General features: G+C 41.5%; 1 protein-coding gene across 1 annotated transcript in view; it reads right to left on the minus strand.

The window, feature by feature from the left end:
* Window positions 1-664: 664 nt before the first annotated feature.
* Window positions 665-25,403, minus strand: part of Naglu (N-acetyl-alpha-glucosaminidase) — a 443,026-nt gene continuing 418,287 nt past the window's right edge. Inside the window, exon 19 of the mRNA XM_070091031.1 lies at window positions 665-2,118. Coding sequence (XP_069947132.1) covers window positions 1,913-2,118 — 206 coding nt within the window. The 3' untranslated portion in view covers window positions 665-1,912. The remainder of the gene's footprint in view (window positions 2,119-25,403) is intronic.

Genomic DNA, 25,403 nt, shown 5'->3' on the forward strand with positions numbered 1-25,403 from the left:
ATTATCATTTACACCTGGCACCCCAAACTTACCTACCACACCCTCTCTAAAAGTTTCTCCTACTTTAGCATTCAAGTCCCCTACCACAATTACTCTCTCACTTGGTTCAAAGGCTCCTATACATTCACTTAACATCTCCCAAAATCTCTCTCTCTCCTCTGCATTCCTCTCTTCTCCAGGTGCATACACGCTTATTATGACCCACTTCTCGCATCCAACCTTTACTTTAATCCACATAATTCTTGAATTTACACATTCATATTCTCTTTTCTCCTTCCATAACTGATCATTTAACATTACTGCTACCCCTTCCTTTGCTCTAACTCTCTCAGATACTCCAGATTTAATCCCATTTATTTCCCCCCACTGAAACTCTCCTACCCCCTTCAGCTTTGTTTCGCTTAGGGCCAGGACATCCAACTTCTTTTCATTCATAACATCAGCAATCATCTGTTTCTTGTCATCCGCACTACATCCACGCACATTTAAGCAACCCAGTTTTATAAAGTTTTTCTTCTTCTCTTTTTTAGTAATTGTATACAGGAGAAGGGGTTACTAGCCCATTGCTCCCGGCATTTTAGTCGCCTCATACGACACGCATGGCTTACGGAGGAAAGATTCTTTTCCACTTCCCCATGGACAATAGAAGAAATAAAAAAGAACAAGAGCTATTTAGAAAAAGGAGAAAAACCTAGATGTATGTATATATATATATATGCATGTGCGTGTCTGTGAAGTGTGACCAAAGTGTAAGTAGGAGTAGCAAGATATCCCTGTTATCTTAGCGTGTTTATGAGACAGAAAAAGAAACCAGCAATCCTACCATCATGCAAAACAGTTACAGGTTTTTGTTTCACAGTCATCTGGCAGGACGGTAGTACTTCCCTGGGTGGTTGCTGTCTACCAACCTACTACCGGTGGGTCGTATGGTATACAAATGGTAATTCACTGCGCAGGGTTCTGTGGAGGGGTAGTCGCCCTTCTCACTGCTGAAATGTGACTGCCTGCCGTCGCCCAGCCTACCCGTGGGTACTCAAACTGGCAGGCTGAAAGTGCCTACTGCCTGTTTAATATATAGCTAGTGTAATTACTACGTTAAGATAAACTTAGCCTAAATAAATGTAGTAGTAAGTAGTAACTGTAGTGCATAATTAGCCTAAGGAGTTACTAGGCTAGGTTTCAGTAATTAAATATATACAGAATTGACACCTGTCTAGGCGTCTCCCCTTTAACTACCACCTGGGTGATGGCTGAACGGGCTCTGGAAAATTAAAGTGATATTTTCCACACGTCTCTACCATCATTATTAACACACACAACAGTGACATCACACAACCCTCACTGTCATCACACTTACATCACATAATTATCACTCTCATCGCACTAACACAACCATCACTGTCATCACACAAACATTACTGTCATAACACAAACGTTACTGTTATCTTACAAACATCACTGTCATAACACAAACATCACACTCAAAAACAACCATTGCTGTCATAACACAAACATTACTGTCATAACACAAACATTACTGTCATAACACAAACATTACTGTCATCTCACAAACATCACTGTCATAACACAAACATTACTATTATCTCACAGACATCACTGTCAAAAAACAAACATTACTGTCATCTCACAAACATCACTGTCATAACATAAACATCACACTCATAACACAATCATTACTGTCATAATACAAACATTGCTGTCATAACACAATCATTACTGTCATAATACAAACATTGCTGTCATAACAAAAGCATTACTGTCATAACGCAAACGTCACTATCAAAATTCATTCATTATTAACGTTGTTATCACCAGCATCTCATTATAATCGCCACCAACACTATCATCATCAATTCCACCATTTCCATCATCATAACAGGCAGTAACACTTTCAACTCATTATCATATTTTCAGCCGCAGTCACAATGTGTTGACGTCCTCTTTTACGTTTGATAATCTTCCTCTTCCTCTTCATGGCTGTCTTGCTGAAAGCTCGAAGATGTTTCTGATATCTCTTCTCCATCACTTGCAAGAGACGAGAGTCAAATACTGGTCTGTATTTGTTGTACAGCCCCACAACAATCTCAGTGGTGTTTCCTGTAACCCACAAGAATACTTTATAAACATTGATATAAATAGTTGTGTTAAGTCTCATATAGATTCTTCTACACTCACTCGCTCTCTATTTAACACACACACACACACACACACACTTGAAAACCTCATGCATCAACATGTCAGGGACACAACCAGAGAGAGAGGGGAGGACGAGCCAGCAAGACTGGATCTTGTGTTCACCCTGAGCAGTTCAGACATCGAGGACATCACTTACGAGAGGCCCCTTGGAGCTAGCGATCATGTGGTTCTGAGTTTTGACTATATAGTAGAGTTACAAGTGGAGAAGGTAACAGGAACGGAAGGGGACAGGCCAAACTATAAAAGGGGGGACTACACAGGTATGAGAAACTTCCTGCAGGAGGTTCAGTGGGACAGAGAAATGGTAGGAAAATCAGTAAACGAGATGATGGAATATGTGGCAACAAAGTGCAAGGAGGCAGAGGAAAGTTTTGTTCCCAAGGGAAACAGAAATAATAGGAAGACCAAGACGAGTCCTTGGTTTACCCGAAGGTGTAGGGAGGCAAAAACTAAGTGCAACAGAGAATGGAAAAGGTACAGGAGGCATAGGACCCAGGAAAGCAAGGAGATTAGTAGAAGAGCCAGAAACGAGTATGCGCAGATAAGGAGGGAGGCCCAGCGACAGTATGAAAACGACATAGCATCGAAAGTCAAATCTGACCCGAAACTGCTGTATAGCCACATTAGGAAGAAGACAACAGTCAAGGACCAGGTGATAAGGCTGAGGAAAGAAGGTGGAGAACTCACAAGAAACGATCAAGAGGTATGTGAGGAGCTCAACACGAGATTTAAGGAAGTATTTACAGTAGAGACAGGAAGGACTCTGGGGGGACAGACCAGATGGGGACACCAACAAGGAATACACCAACAAGTGTTGGACGACATACATACAGATGAGGAGGAGGTGAAGAAACTGCTAAGGGACATCGATACCTCAAAGGCAATGGGACCGGACAACATCTCTCCATGGGTCCTTAGAGAGGGAGCAGATATGTTGTGCGTACCACTTACCACAATCTTCAACACATCCCTGGAAACTGGGCAACTACCTGAGGTATGGAAGACAGCAAATGTAGTTCCCATTTTCAAAAAAGGAGACAGAAAAGAGGCACTAAACTATAGACCTGTGTCATTGACGTGTATAGTATGCAAAATTATGGAGAAGATTATCAGGAGGAGAGTGGTGGAGCACCTGGAACGGAACAGGAGTATAAATGCCAACCAGCACGGATTCACGGAAGGCAAATCCTGTGTCACAAACCTTCTGGAGTTTTATGATAAAATAACAGAAGTAAGACAAGAGAGAGAGGGGTGGGTTGATTGCATCTTCTTGGACTGCAAGAAGGCCTTTGACACAGTTCCTCACAAGAGATTAGTGCAGAAGCTAGAGCATCAGGCGCATATAACAGGAAGGGCACTGCAATGGATCAGAGAATACCTGACAGGGAGGCAACAACGAGTCATGGTACGTAATGATGTATCACAGTGGGCACCTGTGACGAGCGGGGTCCCACAGGGGTCGGTCCTAGGACCAGTGCTATTTTTGGTATATGTGAACGACATGACGGAAGGGTTGGACTCAGAAGTGTCCCTGTTTGCAGATGATGTGAAGTTAATGAGGAGAATTAAATCTGATGAGGACCAGGCAGGACTTCAAAGAGACCTGGACAGACTGGACACCTGGTCCAGCAAATGGCTTCTCGAATTTAATCCTGCCAAATGCAAAGTCATGAAGATAGGGGAAGGGCACAGAAGACCACAGACAGAGTATAGGCTAGGTGGCCAAAGACTGCAAACCTCACTCAAGGAGAAAGATCTTGGGGTGAGTATAACACCGAGCATGTCTCCGGAAGCACACATCAATCAGATAACTGCTGCAGCATATGGGCGCCTGGCAAACCTGAGAACAGCATTCCGACACCTTAGTAAGGAATCATTCAAGACACTGTACACCGTGTATGTCAGGCCCATACTGGAGTATGCAGCACCTGTTTGGAACCCGCACTTGATAAAGCACGTCAAGAAACTAGAGAAAGTACAAAGGTTTGCAACAAGGTTAGTTCCAGAGCTAAGGGGAATGTCCTATGAAGAAAGATTAAGGGAAATCGGCCTGACGACACTGGAGGACAGGAGGGTCAGGGGAGACATGATAACGACATATAAAATACTGCGTGGAATAGACAAGGTGGACAAGGACAGGATGTTCCAGGGAGGGGACACAGAAACAAGAGGCCACAATTGGAAGTTGAAGACACAAATGAGTCAGAGAGATAGTAGGAAGTATTTCTTCAGTCATAGAGTTGTAAGGCAGTGGAATAGCCTAGAAAATGACGTAGTGGAGGCAGGAACCATACACAGTTTTAAGACGAGGTTTGATAAAGCTCATGGAGCGGGGAGAGATAGGGTCTAGTAGCAACCGGTGAAGAGGCGGGGCCAGGAGCTAGGACTCGACCCCTGCAACCACAAATAGGTGAGTACAAATAGGTGAGTACACACACACACACACACACACACACACACACACACACACACACACACACACAGGGGAACTGAAGAAAGGGAAGAAGACAGGTCCTCTGCAGAGGCACTATCAGGCCATCGAAGGATCCAAGTAATGGTAAGGAAAGCAGCAATGGAGATGCTTAAATTGGATCATGAAATACTAAGAGAAATGCAGTGGAAGGATGAAAGGAAGAGGTCAATCATTGTTCATGGCATTTGGGAGGCCGAAAGGACAACATACAAAGAAAGATGACACGGGGAGGAAAAAGAAATTGAAAATATCATGAAAGAACAGGAGAGGAAGAGATTAGATTTAGATTTTTGCCACCGAAGTGGCTAGTTTATTGTGCACCTCATATCCATCCTGTGGACGGTAGCGCAAGAGTATATGGATACACGAAAGGTCTAGGAACTAGGCCCCAAAAGGGTTAACAGGTACCTGTACATATGGTTTTTTTTATCTACATATCTACAGTTCACTTATCTGTTACATGCAAATTTAGGAAATTTGCTTAGTATATCTGGTATCTTATTTTCATTAATAAGATATCCTGACACGTCACATAGGTTATTATACTGTCTGTCTCTGTATTCCTCAATAAGTGGACAATTAAGCACATAGTGTTCAAGACAGTGACCATATGCCTGATCACATAATTTACATTTAGTTTGATCATCATCTGTGTGTCTCCCAAACTGCCAGAAGTACTTGTAACCAAGCCTAAGCCTGGCCACTACAACATCAGTCAATCTGTTCACATTGCAAGTTGCTCCATAAACATACTTATCTACGTTCATGTTATCATAGTGGGTTATAGATCTACTCAGGCTTCTAATTGTATTGCTATAACAATTATTTTAATTATTTACTTCTCTCCTAATATTATTCCTAATGCTAGACACAGATATACCAAAGTTATATTCTACATTCTCCTTCTGGATATTCTTCTTGGCTAACATATCAACTTTATCATGAAGGAGTAATCCAATGTGTGATGGGATCCATAGCAATTGTACATTTAATTCCTTTATCTCTGATTTTTGAGTATCTGTACCTGGCTTCTCCGATGAGCATGTTGTTGGAGTCATTATACGAGTCAAGAGCCTTCAATGATGACATTGAATCAGTAATGATGATAGAGTCAAGCTCAGTGTCATATGTTAGCTTAAGCGCCATTAGGATTGCAAACAATTCAGTTTGCAGTGTAGACGCCCAGTTGTTAATTCTTATGCCTTACTTCTTAACTAGGGAGGTGGCAACAAGAGCAGATGCAGCCCTGCCAGAAGACTCCTGTTTAGATCCATCAGTGTATATAACTTGTGATAACTTATTACTACCAGCTAGGCGAGAAATTTCTTCTTCAACGTCGTCGTAAGCTTCTGTCTTTTATGTGCGGGTTATTTGTGTATAGCAATGAGCTTCTTGGGAGGGACTTGCAGGTGTGTGATATTAAATGAACACATCTTCCAAGGAGGGGTGAAATGCTCTTGTTGTCTACAGTGATATAGTTCATGCAGGTTAAAAAATTCAGTAGTAATCCTCCTGTGTTTTCGTAGTAATCCTCCTGTGTTATTCGTAGTAATCCTCCTGTGTTGAGTCCTCAGGTCAAGAAGGGAAACTGGTCAGTGGCTGGACAGCAGGGAAAGAAGTTGACGATCAAGAAGACGAATGGAAAGGTAGAAACGATGAAGAGGAAAGAGACTGCCGTGGAAACTGTTGTGGAAACATCCAATACATTCTCAGTGCTACCGGACGAATGTGAGTTGACTACTGGGAACGACACGACGAAAGACATTAAGGAAGGTAAGAATATTGTTGTTGTTGGGGATAGCCAAGTTAGGTATATGGATAGGGCGTTCTGCTTGAAGGACAGGAGTAGGAGACAGAGAGTTTGCTTTCCTGGGGCTGGGATGGAGGATATTGTTAGCCGTCTGGATGACATCATGAGAGGTAATGGGAGCAATCCTATTATCTGTCTCAGTGCTGGAGGCAACGATGTTGGCAGACGTAGGAGTGAGGACCTGATTAGCAGGTATAGGTCAGCAATAGAAATAATTAGAAGTAAGGGTGGGAACCCTCTCATATGTGGTATTTTGCCAAGGAGGGGAGTTGGAAGTGAATGGTTGTCCAGGGCAATTGGTGTCAATTGCTGGCTGGACAAATACTGTAAGGAAAATGCGGTAACATTCATTGACAACTGGGACCTCTTCTATGGCAGAAATGACATGTATGCTAGGGATGGGGTTCACTTATCTAGGTGTGGGGTGGGAGCACTGGCAACTGCAGTGGAGGGAGCAGTTAGGACTTTAAACTAGGAATAGTTAGTGGTATGGGTTTTGGCAGGAAAACAGTGAAGTCCCAGTGTAGTAATATTACGAGTTCTAGGGGAACTAGTAATAATAAGAACGAGATAGATATTGAAAAGCCAGGGACCTTGGGTGATAAGGACAGTAATAGGTTTAGTAGAAAAATAGAAATGAGCAGGAAGGGTAAAGAGAAAGGAGAGTCTTTCAATGTTTATTATGCTAATTGCCGTAGTGCTAGGAATAAGATGGACGAGTTGAGATTAGTTGCTAGTGTAGGTAACATTGATGTATTTGCCTTAACTGAGACGTGGTTTAATTCAAAAAGTCGGGACATGCCTGCGGAATGTCATATTCAGGGTTTTAAATTGTTCCAAGAAGATAGAAGTATTGGGAGGGGGGGTGGGGTGGCATTGTATGTCCGAGATCGCTTGAACTGTTGCATAAAAACGGGTATTAAGTCTGAAGTAACACATACAGAGTCTGTTTGGATAGAATTTTCAGAGGGGCATGAAAAACTGATTTTAGGAGTGATATACCGTCCCCCTAACTTAGATAGGGACCAAGGGAAACTACTATGGGAGGAAATTGTTAAGGCCACAAGGCACGATAATGTAGTAATTCTAGGAGACTTTAACTTTAGTCATGTTGATTGGAATTTCTTGACTGGGAATTTAGAATCGTACGACTTCTTAGAAGTATTTCAGGATTGTTTTTTGAAGCAGTTTGTGACAGAACCTACAAGGGGAAATAACCTGCTTGACTTAGTTATGGCAAACAATGAATCCCTTGTTAATAATTTAGAAATTTCAGAGGAACTGGGTGCTAGCGACCACAAATCAATTACATTTAGCATTGAATGGAAGTACGATAGTAGCGATAACTCAGTAACAGTCCCAGATTTTCGCTTAGCAGATTACGATGGGCTTAGAGAACACTTATCATCTGTTGACTGGGGTAACGAAGAGAGCTATCAATATGACAGTTTTCTGAACACTATACATGCTGCTCAAAGAGCGTTTATCCCATATAAAGAAATTAGATCAAATAGAAATGACCCAAAATGGATGAATAATAGGCTCAAATATCTACTAGGGCATAAGAAAGGAATTTATAGGCGTATCAAAAGAGGTGAGGGTCATCTTATGAATCAGTATATTGACATTAAGAGGGACATTAAAAAGGGGATAAGAAAAGCTAAAAGGGACTATGAAATTAAAGTTGCTAGGGATTCTAAAACTAACCCAAAAAGTTTTTTCCAGGTCTATAGAACAAAAGTTAGAGATAAGATAGGTCCCCTTAAAAATAACTATGGGCACCTTACTGACAATGAGAATGAAATGTGCTTGATTTTAAATAATTATTTTCTCTCAGTTTTTACACAGGAAGACACTAACAATATTCCAGTAATTAATTTTTACAGTGGGCTAGAAGAAGATAAATTATGTAACATCACAGTCACTAGTGATATGGTTGTGAGGCAGATAGACAGACTGAAGCAAAATAAGTCGCCGGGTCCTGATGAGGTTTTTTCAAGAGTTCTTAAGGAATGCAAAATGGAACTCTGTGAACCATTAACTAATATTTTTAATTTATCTCTTCAAACAGGTGTAGTGTCTGATATGTGGAAGATGGCTAATGTAACTCCTATTTTTAAAACAGGGGACAAGTCGTTACCGTCAAATTACCGCCCAATAAGCCTGACCTCAATTGTAGGCAAATTACTAGAGTCAATTATAGCTGAGATTATAAGAAGCCATCTCGATAAGCATAGCTTGATTAATGATACTCAGCATGGATTCACAAGAGGCCGGTCTTGTCTAACTAATTTATTAACTTTCTTCAGTAAAGCTTTTGAGGCTGTTGACCACAATAAAGAATTTGATATTATTTACTTAGATTTTAGTAAGGCTTTTGATAGAGTTCCGCACCATAGACTGTTAAAGAAAGTGGCAGCTCATGGCATTGGGGGAAAAGTGCTCTCGTGGATCGAGTCATGGCTCACTGACAGGAAGCAGAGAGTGTCCATAAATGGGGTTAAATCCGAGTGGGGATCTGTAACAAGTGGCGTTCCACAGGGATCAGTCTTGGGCCCGTTGTTGTTTATAATATATATCAATGATCTTGATGAGGGAATTACTAGTGATATGAGCAAATTCGCCGATGACACAAAGATAGGTAGGATAATTGATTCAAACGTAGATGTTAGGGAACTTCAGGAGGATTTAAACAAACTCTATTCTTGGTCAGAAAAGTGGCAGATGCAGTTCAATGTAGATAAATGCAAGGTTCTGAAGCTTGGGAGTGCCCATAACCCTAGTACTTATAAATTAAATGATGTAGAACTTAGCCATACAGATTGCGAAAAGGACTTGGGGGTTATGGTGAGCAGCAACCTTAAACCAAGACAGCAATGCCTAAGCGTACGTAATAAGGCAAATAGATTACTGGGATTTATATCAAGAAGTGTAAGCAACAGAAGTCCAGAGGTCATACTGCAGCTTTATACATCATTAGTAAGGCCTCACCTTGATTATGCAGCTCAGTTCTGGTCTCCGTATTACAAAATGGACATAAATTAGTTAGAGAACATTCAGCGTAGGATGACTAAATTAATACATAGCATCAGAAATCTTCCTTATGAAGAAAGATTGAAGACTCTTAAGTTACATTCACTTGTTAGACGAAGAATGAGGGGAGACCTGATCGAAGTGTATAAGTGGAAGATAGGTATTAATAAAGGGGATATTAATAAGGTCTTGAGGATGTCTCTCCAAGAGAGAACGCGCAGTAATGGATTTAAATTAGATAAGTTTAGATTTAGAAAGGACATAGGAAAGTATTGGTTTGGAAATAGGGTAGTTGATGAGTGGAACAGTCTACCTAGTTGGGTTATTGAGGCTGGGACTTTGGGTAGTTTCAAATCTAGGTTGGATAAGTACATGAGTGGGAGGGGTTGGATTTGAGTGGGACTTTCACATCAGAGCTTATTTCTTGGGTGGCATTGAAAATTGGGTTGGGCAAATGTTTTGTTAGTGGGATGAATTGTAAAGGACCTGCCTAGTATGGGCCAGCAGGCCTCCTGCAGTGTTCCTCCTTTCTTATGTTCTTATGTTCTTATGTTTTCACAATCCATTTAGATCTGTGTGTATTTACTTCTAGACACTCAGTAAGATTTATTGTGACACTGTCTGGTTCATTTCTTAGCATTCTGATACCGAGTACAGTGTTAATCTCAACAATCCTATCACTGATACTAGAAATACCAAGCTCCTTCCTCATATTAAGAACCTTTGTAGATTGGGGACACCCAAGAATAATTCTCAGAGCTTCATTTTGCATTAACTCCAAGGGTCGGAGAGAACTTTCTCTAGCTAATATCAACATGGGAGCAGCATAATCAATTAAGGACCTAACATAGGCTATGTACATCATTCTCACGATTCTCACATTAGCACCATAGTTGGGGTTGTAGCCAGCAACAGCTTTGAGAGCATTTAGCCTATCTTTGCACTTTTTTTAGTTGTGGTATAGTGGATTTGTTAAAGGGTACATCTACACCAAGATATCTAAGTTTTAACGTAGCTAATGTATTCACCCTGCAAATAGATGGGTGGGGGATGTCGTTTGCTTGTTAATATCCTTGTTTTAGAGGAAGATATTATGAGGCCTAGTCGATTACAAATTGGTTGAACTCCATTAAGAATGGTACTCATCGTTTTATGCCCTGTTTTATGGATCTTGAAGAAAAAGACATGACACAGCTGACAATTTTTCAGAGAATAGGGGATACTTAAGGGAGAGAAACCGTCCAGTAAAACTGATTTTCAAGTCAGAAGCGGTGCAAAACAGGTTCTTCCAATTAACAGCAGGTGTAACTTGACTGCAACAAAACATGAGAAGTATGATAAACTGAGAGAGGATAAAAAGACACGAAGGACAGGAAAGAGAGTACAGGATAGACACGGGCAAGGGAGCCCAGACTCAGGAGAACCAGGAAACACAACGTCCTCAGAACCACCCAAAGTCCCAACAACCCCACCACAACCAAACAAACCTAAAACAACCCATACTCCACACCCAAAGCCCCACCCCATCACAATCTCCACCTTCTCAGCAGCCTCCCATAGTATCCTGCCAGGTTTCCCACAACCCCCCAGAACACAGTATTGTAAAAGAACCTGAAGGTATCATACACCAACGCAGATGGAATAAATAAATGTGAAGATAGGCATGAAAAAATCATGGAGACATCCTCAAACATCAAAGCACTCATGGAAACAAAGCTTATGGAAAAACATGTGATCTTTCCATATGGATATCAGATCCTGAGGAAAGACAGAGATAACAGAAGGGAATGGGGAGGAGTTACATTGCTCATCAAAAACCAGTGGAGTTTTGAGGAGATGGAAGGAATGGACACAAGGGACGCAAGGGAGTACATAGTAAGAACACTTCAGACTGGGGGTCTCAAGGTGGTGATTGCAGTGATGTACAAACTGCCACAGAATAGTATGAGGCCAAGACCAAGTATGATGAGAATGGTGGACACACTAGCTGAGGTGGCCCATATGGGTAGTGGAAAGTAACTAGTTGTGGGTGATTTCAGTCACAAAAGCTGGAGTCACATGGGAGACCAGAAGTGTGGAGAGTTAAAATGTTAGAGGTAGTACTGGTAGTATCCCTACCATGCACTAACGTGATAGGACACGACTAGAGAGAGACACACAGGGGAGGATGAACCAGCAAGGCTGGAGCTCATATTTACCTTGTAGTTCATATGAAAGGCCCCTTGGAGCTAGTGATCACGTGTTCCGGAGCTTTGAATATATTTTGGAGTTAAATTGGAGAGTGAAGCAGCACATGTAGGACAGGAGAAGCCAGACTTTAAAAGAAGGAACTACACAGGCATGAGGAATTTCCTGCATGCGGTACTGTGGGAAGAAACAGTAAATGAAATAATGGAATATGTGACCACAAAATGCAAGGAGGCAGAGGAGAGGTTCGTACCCAAGTGCAACAGATATAATGGGAAAACTAGAATGATCCCTTGGTTCACTCAGAGGTGTAGAGAGGCCAAAACTATGTGCACTAGAAAATAGAGAAGTATAGAAGACAAAGAACTCAGGAAAATGAGGAAATCAGCTAAAGAGCCAGAAATGAATATGCATGGGTAAGGAGGGATGACCAGTGGTAATACGAGAATGACATAGCATCGAAAGCCAAATCTGACCCAAAGCTGTTGTACAGCCACATCAGAAGGAAAAACAACAGTCAAGGACCAGGTAATTAGGCTGAGGAAGGAAGGAAGGGAGATCACAAGAAATGACAAAGAAGTAAATGAAGTGCTCAACACAAGATTTAAGGGAATATTTCCAGATGAGACAACAAGGACTCTGGCACATCTGGACGGAAATGTACACGAAGAAGTGTGGACACACTACACACAACTGAGGTGAGGAGACTGCTAAATGAACTAGATACCACAAAGGTGGTTGTATCGGACATCTGTCCGTAGGTCCTGAGAAAGGGAGCAGAGGCACTGTGTGTACCACTAACAACAATCTTACACACAACTACTTGAGGTGTTGAAGACAATAAATGTGATCCCAATATTTAAGAAAGGAGACAGGCAGGCATCGTTAAACAACAGACCAATGTTACTGACATGTATATAAAATCATGTAGAAGTTTATCACGAAAAGGCCGGTGGAGCACCTAGAGACGAGTGAGCTTATACATGAAAACCAGCAGGTTTCAAGGAGGGGAAATCCTGTGTCACAAACCTACTGGAGTTTTACGACAAGGTGACAGAAATAAGACAGGAAAGAGATGGGTGGGTGAACTGTATTTTCTTGGATTGTAAGAAGGCTTTCGACACAGTTCCACACAAGAGATTAGTGAAAAGCTAGAGGAGAAGGAGGAGGAGGAGGAGGAGGAGGAGGCACGAATAACAGGAAAAGCACTGCAATGGATCAGAGAATATCTGACAGGAAGGAAACAACGAGAAATGGTACGTGACGACGTGTCAGAGTGGGCGACTGTGACGAGTGGGGATCCACAAGGTTCAGACTTAGGACCAGTGCTGTTTCTGGTATCTGTGAATGACATGACAAAAGGAATAGATTCAGAGGTATCTCGGTTTGCAAACAACGTGAAGCTAATGCAGAGAATTCAAGTTGAACAGTCTCAAGTAGAGCTACAAAGAGATCAGGACAGGCTGCAAGCCTGGTCCAACAACTGGCTCCTGTAGTCTAACCCCACCATATGCAAAGTCATGAAGATTGGGGAACGTCAAAGAAGACTGCAGACAGAGTACAGGTTAGGGGGACAATCAAGGAAAAGGATATTGGAGTGAGTATAATACCGAGCACATCTTCTGAAGCGCATATAAGCCATATAACTATCATATATGGGCGCCTGGCAAGCATAGGAATAGCATTTCGACACCTCAGTAAGGAATCGTTCAAGACTCTGTACACTATGTATATCAGGCCCGTAATAGACTATGCAGCAGCACCTGGTCAAGCATGTCAAGAAATTAGAGAAAGTGCAAAAGTTTGCAACAAGACTAGTTCCAGAGCTAAGGGTTATGTCGTACGATGAAAGCTTAAGGGAAACCGACCTGACGACGCTGGTTGACAAGAGGGCTAAGGGAGACATGATAACGACATATAAAATACTGTAAGGAATTGACGAGGTGGACAGAGACAGGATGTTCCAGAGATGGGACACAGAAACAAGGGGTCACAATTGGAAGTTGAAGACTTAGATGAGTCAAAGGGATTTTAGGAAGTATTTCTTCAGGCACAGAGTTGTCAGGAAGTGGAATAGTCTGGTAAGTGACCTAGTTTAGGCTTTGGTAAAGCTCACGGAACAGGGAGGGAGAGGATCTAGTAGCGATCGGTGAATAGGAGGGGCCAGAAGCTATGACTTGACCCCTGCAACCACACATAAGTGAGTACAAACACACATACGCACGCTTGAGAAACTCAGGATATATTTAAGGGAAATATATGGCGTGATTAATATACAGAGAATAAGGTGCGTAGAAAATAGTAGGTAGTGTACCTGGAGTTTACCTGGAGAGAGTTCCGGGGGTCAACGCCCCAGAGGCCCGGTCTGTGACCAGGCCTTCTGGTGGATCAGAGACTGATCAACCAGGCTGTTGCTGCTGGCTGCACGCAAACCAACGTACGAGCCACAGCTCGGCTGGTCAGGAACCGACTTTAGCTGCTTGTCCAGTGCCAGCTTGAAGACTGCCAGGGGTCTGTTGGTAATCCCCCTGATGTATGCTGGGAGGCAGTTGAACAGTCTCGGGCCCCTGACACTTATTGTATGGTCTCTTAACGTGCTAGTGACACCCCTGCTTTTCATTGGGGGGATGTTGCATCGTCTGCCAAGCCTTTTGCTTTCTTAGTGAGTGATTTTCGTGTGCAAGTTCGGTACTAGTCCCTCTAGGATTTTCCAGGTGTATATAATCATGTATCTCTCCCTCCTGCGTTCCAGGGAATACAGTTTTAGGAACCTCAAGCGCTCCCAGTAATTGAGGTGTTTTATCTCCGTTATGCAAGCCGTGAAGGTTCTCTGTACATTTTCTAGGTCAGCAATTTCACCTGCCTTGAAAGGTGCTGTTAGTGTGCAGCAATATTCCAGCCTAGATAGAACAAGTGACCTGAAGAGTATCATCATGGGCTTGGCCTCCCTAGTTTTGAAGGTTCTCATTATCCATCCTGTCATTTTTCTAGCAGATGCGATTGATACAATGTTATGGTCCTTGAAGGTGAGATCCTCCGACATGATCACTCCCAGGTCTTTGACGTTGGTGTTTCGCTCTATTTTGTGGCCAGAATTTGTTTTGTACTCTGATGAAGATTTAATTTCCTCATGTTTACCATATCTGAGTAATTGAAATTTCTCATCGTTGAACTTCATATTGTTTTCTGCAGCCCACTGAAAGATTTGGTTGATGTCCGCCTGGAGCCTTGCAGTGTCTGCAATGGAAGACACTGTCATGCAGATTCGGGTGTCATCTGCAAAGGAAGACACGGTGCTATGGCTGACATCCTTGTCTATGTCGGATATGAGGATGAGGAACAAAATGGGAGCGAGTACTGTGCCTTGTGGAACAGAGCTTTTCACCGTAGCTGCCTCGGACTTTACTCTGTTGACGACTACTCTCTGTGTTCTGTTAGTGAGGAAATTATAGATCCATCGACCGACTTTTCCTGTTATTCCTTTAGCACGCATTTTGTGCGCTATTACGCCATGGTCACACTTGTCGAAGGCTTTTGCAAAGTCTGTATATATTACATCTGCATTCTTTTTGTCTTCTAGTGCATTTAGGACCTTGTCGTAGTGATCCAATAGTTGACACAGACAGGAGCGACCTGTTCTAAACCCATGTTGCCCTGGGTTGTGTAACTGATGGGTTTCTAGATGGGTGGTGATCTTGCTTCTTAGGACCCTTTCAAAGATTTTTGTGATATGGGATGTTAGTGCTATCGGTCTGTAGTTCTTTGCTGTTGCTTTACTGCCCCCTTTGTGGAGTGGGGCTATGTCTGTTGTTTTTAGTAACTGTGGGACGACCCCCGTGTCCATGCTCCCTCTCCATAGGATGGAAAAGGCTCGTGATAGGGGCTTCTTGCAGTTCTTGATGAACACGGAGTTCCATGAGTGTGGCCCTGGGGCAGAGTGCATGGTCATGTCATTTATCGCCTGTTCGAAGTCATATGGCGTCAGGATAACATCGGATAGGCTTGTGTTAACCAAATTTTGTGGCTCTCTCATAAAAAAATCATTTTGATCTTCGACTCTCAGTCTGGTTAGCGGCTTGATAAAAACTGAGTCATATTGGGACTTGAGTAGCTCACTCATTTCCTTGCTGTCATCTGTGTAGGACCCATCTTGTTTAAGTAGGTGCCCAATACTGGACGTTGTTCTCGACTTTGATTTGGCATAGGAGAAGAAATACTTTGGGTTTCTTTCGATTTCATTTATGGCTTTTAGTTCTTCCCGCGATTCCTGACTCCTATAAGATTCCTTTAGCTTGAGTTCGATGCTTGCTATTTCTCTGACCAGTGTCTCCCTACGCATTTCAGATATATTGACCTCTTTTAGCCGCTCTGTTATTCTTTTCCGTCGCCTGTAAAGGGAGCGCCTGTCTCTTTCTATTTTACATCTATTCCTCCTTTTAAGAACATAAGAACATAAAAAAGGAGGAACACTGCAGGAGGCCTGTTGGCCCATACTAGGCAGGTCCTTTACAATTCATCCCACTAACAAAACATTTGCGCAACCCAATTTTCAATGCCACCCAAGAAATAAGCTCTGATGTGAAAGTCCCACTCAAATCCAACCCCTCCCACTCATGTACTTATCGAACCTAGATTTGAAACTACCCAAAGTCCCAGCCTCAGTAACCCAACTAGGTAGACTGTTCCACTCATCAACTACCCTATTTCCAAACCAATACTTTCCTATGTCCTTTCTAAATCTAAACTTATCTAATTTAAATCCATTACTGCGGGTTCTCTCTTGGAGAGACATCCTCAAGACCTTATTAATATCTCCTTTATTAATACCTATCTTCCACTTATACACTTCGATCAGGCCCCCCCTCATTCTTCGTCTAACAAGTGAATGTAACTTAAGAGTCTTCAATCTTTCTTCATAAGGAAGATTTCTAATGCTATGTATTAATTTAGTCATCCTACGCTGAATGTTTTCTAACGAATTTGTCCATTTTGTAATACGGAGACCAGAACTGAGCTGCATAATCTAGGTGAGGCCTTACTAATGATGTATAAAGCTGCAGTATGACCTCTGGACTTCTGTTGCTTACACTTCTTGATATAAATCCCAGTAATCTATTTGCCTTATTACGTACGCTTAGGCATTGCTGTCTTGGTTTAAGGTTGCTGCTCACCATAACCCCCAAGTCCTTTTCGCAATCTGTATGGCTAAGTTCTACATCATTTAACTTATAAGTACTAGGGTTATGGGCACTCCCAAGCTTCAGAACCTTGCATTTATCTACATTGAACTGCATCTGGCACTTTTCTGACCAAGAATAGAGTTTGTTTAAATCCTCCTGAAGTTCCATAACATCTACGTTTGAATCAATTATCCTACCTATCTTTGTGTCATCGGCGAATTTGCTCATATCACTAGTAATTCCCTCATCAAGATCATTGATATATATTATAAACAACAACGGGCCCAAGACTGATCCCTGTGGAACGCCACTTGTTACAGATCCCCAGTCGGATTTATCCCCATTTATGGACACTCTTTGCTTCCTGTCAGTGAGCCATGACTCGATCCACGAGAGCACTTTTCCCCCAATGCCATGAGCTGCCACTTTCTTTAACAGTCTATGGTGCGGAACTCTATCAAAAGCCTTACTAAAATCTAAGTAAATAATATCAAATTCTTTATTGTGGTCAACAGCCTCAAAAGCTTTACTGAAGAAAGTTAATAAATTAGTTAGACAAGACCGGCCTCTTGTGAATCCATGCTGAGTATCATTAATCAAGCTATGCTTATCGAGATGGCTTCTTATAATCTCAGCTATAATTGACTCTAGTAATTTGCCTACAATTGAGGTCAGGCTTATTGGGCGGTAATTTGACGGTAACGACTTGTCCCCTGTTTTAAAAATAGGAATTACATTAGCCATCTTCCACATATCAGACACTACACCTGTTTGAAGAGATAAATTAAAAATATTAGTTAATGATTCACAGAGTTCCATTTTGCATTCCTTAAGAACCCTTGAAAAAACCTCATCAGGACCCGGCGACTTATTTTGCTTCCGTCTGTCTATCTGCTTCACAACCATCTCACTAGTGACTGTGATGTTACATAATTTATCTTCTTCTAGCCCACTGTAAAAATTAATTACTGGAATACTGTTAGTGTCTTCCTGTGTATAAACTGAGAGAAAATAATTATTTAAAATCAAGCACATTTCATTCTCTTTGTCAGTAAGGTGCCCATAGTTATTTTTAAGAGGACCTATCTTATCTCTAACTTTTGTTCTATAGACCTGGAAAAAACTTTTTGGGTTAGTTTTAGAATCCCTAGCAACTTTAATTTCATAGTCCCTTTTAGCTTTTCTTATCCCCTTTTTAATGTCCCTCTTAATGTCAATATACTGATTCATAAGATGACCCTCACCTCTTTTGATACGCCTATAAATTAATTTCTTATGCCCTAGTAGATATTTGAGCCTATTATTCATCCATTTTGGGTCATTTCTATTTGATCTAATTTCTTTATATGGGATAAACGCTCTTTGAGCAGCATGTATAGTGTTCAGAAAACTGTCATATTGATAGCTCTCTTCGTTACCCCAGTCAACAGATGATAAGTGTTACTCAAGAAATCGTAATGACACGATTGCAAATAAACCATACCCCCGGCCGGGATTGAACCCGCGGTCATAGAGTCTCAAAACTCTAGCCCGTCGCGTTAGCCACTAGACCAGCTAGCCACAATAAGATTCATCCAACTAGGTATATTTCTACACCATAGGAAAGTTAGCACAGGCACCTCTGTGACCACAAATGCAAGTTTTTACAGACGAATCTCCAGCTAGCGTGGCCGTGACGAACTCTAGCTCAAGTCCCTTCACTGCCGTCAACATGACTCAAGAAATCGTAATGACACGATTGCAAATAAACCATACCCCCGGCCGGGATTGAACCTTTGAGACTCTATGACCGCGGGTTCAATCCCGGCCGAGGGTATGGTTTATTTGCAATCGTGTCTTTACGATTTCTTGAGTCATGTTGACGGCAGTGAAGGGACTTGAGCTAGAGTTCGTCACGGCCACGCTAGCTGGAGATTCGTCTGTAAAAACTTGCATTTGTGGTCACAGAGGTGCCTGTGCTAACTTTCCTATGGTGTAGAAATATACCTAGTTGGATGAATCTTATTGTGGCTAGCTGGTCTAGTGGCTAACGCGACGGGCTGGAGTTTTGAGACTCTATGACCGCGGGTTCAATCCCGGCCGGGGGTATGGTTTTAATGATAAGTGTTCTCTAAGCCCATCGTAATCTGCTAAGCGAAAATCTGGGACTGTTACTGAGTTATCGCTACTATCGTACTTCCATTCAATGCTAAATGTAATTGATTTGTGGTCGCTAGCACCCAGTTCCTCTGAAATTTCTAAATTATTAACAAGGGATTCATTGTTTGCCATAACTAAGTCAAGCAGGTTATTTCCCCTTGTAGGTTCTGTCACAAACTGCTTCAAAAAACAATCCTGAAATACTTCTAAGAAGTCGTATGATTCTAAATTCCCAGTCAAGAAATTCCAATCAACATGACTAAAGTTAAAGTCTCCTAGAATTACTACATTATCGTGCCTTGTGGCCTTAACAATTTCCTCCCATAGTAGTTTCCCTTGGTCCCTATCTAAGTTTGGGGGACGGTATATCACTCCTAAAATCAGTTTTTCATGCCCCTCTGAAAATTCTATCCAAACAGACTCTGTATGTGTTACTTCAGACTTAATACCCGTTTTTATGCAACAGTTCAAGCGATCTCGGACATACAATGCCACCCCACCCCCCTTCCCGATACTTCTATCTTCTTGGAACAATTTAAAACCCTGAATATGACATTCCGCAGGCATGTCCCGACTTTTTGAATTAAACCACGTCTCAGTTAAGGCAAATACACCAATGTTACCTGCACTAGCAACTAATCTCAACTCGTCCATCTTATTCCTAGCACTACGGCAATTAGCATAATAAACATTGAAAGACTCTCCTTTCTCTTTACCCTTCCTGCTCATTTCTATTTTTCTACTAAACCTATTACTGTCCTTATCACCCAAGGTCCCTGGCTTTACAATATCTACCTCGTTCTTATTATTACTAGTTCCCCTAGAACTCGTAATATTACTACACTGGGATTTCACTGTTTTCCTGCCAAAACCCATACCACTAACTATTCCTAGTTTAAAGTCCTAACTGCTCCCTCCACTACAGTTGCCAGTGCTCCCACCCCACACCTAGATAAGAGAACCCCATCCCTGGCATACATGTCATTTCTGCCATAGGAGAGGTCCCAGTTGTCAATGAATGTTACCACATTTTCCTTACAGTATTTGTCCAGCCAGCAATTGACACCAATTGCCCTGGACAACCATTCATTTCCAACTCCCCTCCTTGGCAAAATACCACATATGAGAGGGTTCCCACCCTTACTCCTAATTATTTCTATTGCTGACCTATACCTGCTAATCAGGTCTTCACTCCTACGTCTGCAAACATCGTTGCCTCCAGCACTGAGACAGATAATAGGATTGCTCCCATTACCTCTCATGATGTCATCCAGACGGCTAACAATATCCTCCATCCCAGCCCCAGGAAAGCAAACTCTCTGTCTCCTACTCCTGTCCTTCAAGCAGAACGCCCTATCCATATACCTAACTTGGCTATCCCCAACAACAACAATATTCGTACCTTCCTTGGTGTCGTTTGTCGTGATGTTCCCAGTAGTCGACTCACATTCGTCAGGTAGCACTGAGAATGTGTTGGATGTTTCCACAACAGTTTCCACGGCAGTCTCTTTCTTCTTCATCGTTTCTACCTTTCCATTCGTCTTCTTGATCGCCAACTTCTTTCCCTGCTGTCCAGCCACTGACCAGTTTCCCTTCTTGACCTGAGGACTCAAAACAGGAGGACTACTACGAATCTTTTTGTTTTCCTTGGTCAGTCGCCGAATTTCCATATTCGCCAACCTCAATTCTTCCTTAAGCTGTTGGTAAAGTTGCTCGATGGAGGGCATCTTGCTTCAATTCTAGAGAGCGCGCAAACAGGTCTTCACAGAGCCAAGTACACGTCAACACTGCGCAAAAGCCAACTCAATCAGGAGCTACTGCGCAGCACGTCCGCACGGCCCAATAGCCTTGTGCATACATCGAGTGCCACCAAGTTAATCTGTTCTAGGCATAAGTTGGGGTCTGTGTTGCTTAGTATATCTTCCCAGCTTATATCGGTTAGGACTTGGTTTACTTGGTCCCACTTTATGTTTTTGTTATTGAAGTTGAATTTGGTGAATGCTCCCTCGTGACTAGTCTCATTATGTCGGTCTGGGGCTCCACGCATACATGTCTGAACCTCAATTATGTTGTGATCTGAGTATATTGTTTTTGATATGGTGACATTTCTTATCAGATCATCATTGTTAGTGAAGATGAGGTCTAGTGTATTCTCCAGTCTAGTAGGCTCTATTATTTGCTGGTTTAAATTGAATTTTGTGCAGAGATTTATTTAAAAGCTCGTGTGAGTGTGAGTTTTCATCAGAGCTGCCTCCTGGTGTTATTACTGCAACAATATTATTTGCTATATTCCTCCATTTTAGGTGCCTTAAGTTGAAATCCCCCAGGAGCAAGATGTTGGGTGCAGGAGCTGGAAGATTTTCCAGACAGTGGTCAATTTTTAACAGCTGTTCCTGGAATTGCTGGGATGTTGCATCCGGAGGCTTGTAGACTACCACAATGACTAGGTTTTGGTTCTCGACCTTTACTGCTAAAACTTCCACTACATCATTTGAGGCATTTAGCAGTTCTGTGTGGTGGAATGAGAAGTATGATGTAGAGAACAAGGGAAGTGTGGGTGTGATGATTTGGTCATTTAGAAAGAATGGTAAAGCATGTTTCTGGAATAGTTCAAGGTATATGTGTAAATGTGGTTTTGATTGAATGAGGCTTGACCATCAAGCATACATGAGTGAGCGTTTTAGATCGAATGGAGCTCAGACAAGCAGGTTTAGGGACTTGAGATTCCTTTGACGTGTAAGTTATTAAATAGGAAGGGATTCTGGCAAACTAGTTAGCTGGAGTTAAGTTCTGGAGGTGGAAGATCCAGTGTGTACTCTCTGAAAGAGGTGTGAACTTAATTACAGCAAGTTGGAACATCATTTGAAATGTTATGGTCACGAAGTAATGTCAAAACTGTCTATGATGAAGAATGTATTTTGTTCTTCAGGTCACTCAACTTAGTGAATAATGACCAGTCAGGTCATCAAAACAGGTAATGAAAACACAACAGGTGTCTATTTACTGTGTACATGCTATCAATAAAATTACTGAATGAACATTTAGGTGTAAATTCAAAAGTAATAAATATGGAACAGATTTCTTGATTCATTTTTACCTCTAGCATGACCAACTCACTAATTTTCCTTAATAAGTATCTCAGAAAGGGACCTTTTTCAAAGGTTACATGTTTTTTTTTTTACCTCTAACGCCTAGATTTGATTTCTCTTTTAAATCGAGAACGAGTCATCCAGTCAGCCTTAAATTTTCAATGGGTGTATGTACTGTAATGAAGACCAGATCCTTGGAACCAGTTGAGTACGCTGAGGTCAGTGGTCACGTGAGGTCATACCTCTCCTAAGCTCTCTGGGAGTTAGCGTGGGCTGTTACCAAGCACCAAGGCTTGTTGTAGTGTTTTAGAATCTCAGGTTAAAATGTTGACAAAGAAGGTTCTACTTCTTCAGGAGAAAAACAGGAGGCTGAAACTTCGCCTAGATGGGTTAGAGAGTGAGTGTGAGATGGATGGAGCTGGTAAGGAGGTCACCAGCAGTGATAGTGGTAGCCGCTTTAAGTGGCAAGTGGTTCACAGTTCAGGAAGAAGGAAGATAAGGAGGGTTAATAGAGAAGATGTGAAGATAGGAAATCGATTCTCTGTTCTCCAAGAAGGGTGTACTTCAGTGGTTAGTGAGGTTAGTGACTCTACTGCTAATCAAGGTAAGAATATTCTAATTGTAGGAGATTCTCAGGTAAGATATATGAACCATACTTTTTGTAACAGAGATAAGGTCAGACAGAGGGTGTGTCTCCCAGGAGCTGGTGTTGGTGACATAGTCAGCAGGTTGGATAATATTATGTTAGGTAATGGGAACAAGCCTATTATTTGTCTTAGTGCTTGGGGTAATGACATTGGGAAGAGCAGGAGACAGGAGATACTGGGTCAGTACAAGTCGGCCGTAGAAGTAGTTAGGTCTAAGGGAGGGATCCCAGTCATATGTAGCATCTTGCCTAGAAAGGGAGTTGGCAATGAGTGGATGTCTAGGGGCAATTGGTATAAATTGCTAGCTAGACAGGTACTGCAATGAACTTGCAATCCCATTCATTGATAACTGGGACAAATTCTGGCAAACGTGGTATGTATGCTAGGGATGGGGTTCATCTCTCTGGGGATGGAGCGGTTGCATTAGCCAATTTGATTGAAAGGGTAATTGATGACTTGTCTAGGACTTCAAACTGATAGATTATAGAGGTATGTGTGTTTGTGGGAAATAATTAGACTGCAGTATTATGGTTGAAAACAGCAGATATTACCAGGATACCCCAGGGATATGTTTAAAAGACAATATTCAAAATAAAGTTGCTAGTAAAGGCAAAGCAATTGCTCAACAAAGAGAGATAGTAGAGGACAACGAGTGACTAGCTCCCTCAAGGTTTACTACACAAATAGTAGGAGTCGAAGAAATAAAATAGATGAGCTAAGATTACTTGCAAGTGCAGGTAATATAGATATTATTGCTATAACAGAGAACTAGTTCAACTTGAAAGATAGAGAAATGTCTTCTGAGTGCAACATACGAGGTTATAAATTATTCCACACTGATAGGGTCAACAGGAAGGATGGTGGAGTGGCGATATATACCAGACATAATTTAAATTGTTGTCTTAAACATGATATAAGATTAGAAACATCAGACACAGAATCTGTTTGCTTCAGTTTCTCGAGGGTCGTGACAAATTAGTTTTGGGTGTGATTTATAGGCCCCCAAACCTTAATAGAGAGTGCAGTAGGCTGCTATGGGACGAAATTCATAAGGCGTCTATATATGAAAATGTTGTGTTAATGGGAGATTTTAACTTTAGACAAATTGACTGGAACAATATGACAGGAAATCTTGAGTCTAGTGACTTTCTTGATACAGTTTAGAATTGCTTTTTAAAACAGTTTTTGACAGAACCAACTAGAGGAAACAATCTGCTTGACTTGGTTCTTACCAACAAAGAATCACTAATTAATAATCTTGAGGTTAATGATGAGCTTGGGGAAAGCAATCAGAAATCACTTAGTTTCAATATATCATGGAATTACCCAGATAACTGCAGTCCCAGACTTTCGCTTGGCCGATTTCATGGGACTGAGAAATTACCTGGGTGGGCTAAATTGGGATGACCTTACTGTGGGTCAGGTAGGTGATCTTGGTTGCCAATATGGCGTTTTTCAGAGCATAATTCTACCTGCCCAGACAGCTTTTGTTCCGAGTAGCGAAATTAGATTTAACAAAAATGATCCCAAATGGACGAACAATAGATTAAAACATCTCATTGGTCAAAAGAGAGGCATATATAGGCGTATCAAAAGAGGGGATGGGCAGTTAAGAAATCAATATATTCAGTTAAAGAGAGAAATAAAAAGAGGAATAAGAAAAGCAAAAAGGGATTATGAGGCTAAGGTTGCAAGGGATTCAAAGACTAACCCAAAAGGGTACTTTCAGGTATACAGAAGTATGATTAGGGACAAGATAGGCCCACTTAAGAGTAACTCTGGTCAGATCACTGACAGTGATAAGGATATGTGTGAAATTTTCAATGCTTACTTCCTCTCAGTTTTTACTCAGGAAGATACTAGCGAAATTCCAGAAATAATAAATTTTGAAGAACAGGACGATAATAAACTATGCACGATTAGGGTAACTAGTGATATGGTCCTCATACAATTACATAAATTAAAACTTAACACATCCCCAGGCTCTGGTGAACTGTTTGCAAGGGCGTTAAAGGAATGTAAAGAGGAAATATAAACACATATGCAGTATAATGTGATCCTTTATTGACTACGTTTCGCCCACACAGTGGGCTTTTTCAAGTCACAAACAGAACTGAACATCAAAATGGTATAAAATACCGACAGGTTGTTAGGTAAGACACATATGCAACAGTTGCATAACTGTTGCATATGTGTCTTACCCACAAACAGAACTGTTTATGACTTGAAAAAGCCCACTGTGTGGGCGAAACGTAGTCAATAAAGGATCACATTATACTGCATATGTGTTTATATTTCCATTGTGTCGGTATTTTATACCATTTATTTCCAATGTAAAGAGGAACTTAGCATACCTTTGTCTAACCTTTTCAACATAAGGCAAATAGATTACACGTAATAAGGCAAATAGATTACACGTAATAAGACAAATAGATTTACGTAATAAGGCAAATAGATTACAACGTAATAAGGCAAATAGATTACTGGGATTTATATCAAGAAGTGTAAGCAACAGAAGTCCAGAGGTCATACTGCAGCTTTATACATCATTAGTAAGGCCTCACCTAGATTATGCAGCTCAGTTCTGGTCTCCGTATTACAAAATGGACATAAATTCGTTAGAAAACA

The sequence above is a fragment of the Cherax quadricarinatus genome, chromosome 33 (assembly GCF_038502225.1).
Source record: "Cherax quadricarinatus isolate ZL_2023a chromosome 33, ASM3850222v1, whole genome shotgun sequence".
Classification (NCBI taxonomy): Eukaryota; Metazoa; Arthropoda; class Malacostraca; order Decapoda; family Parastacidae; genus Cherax; species Cherax quadricarinatus.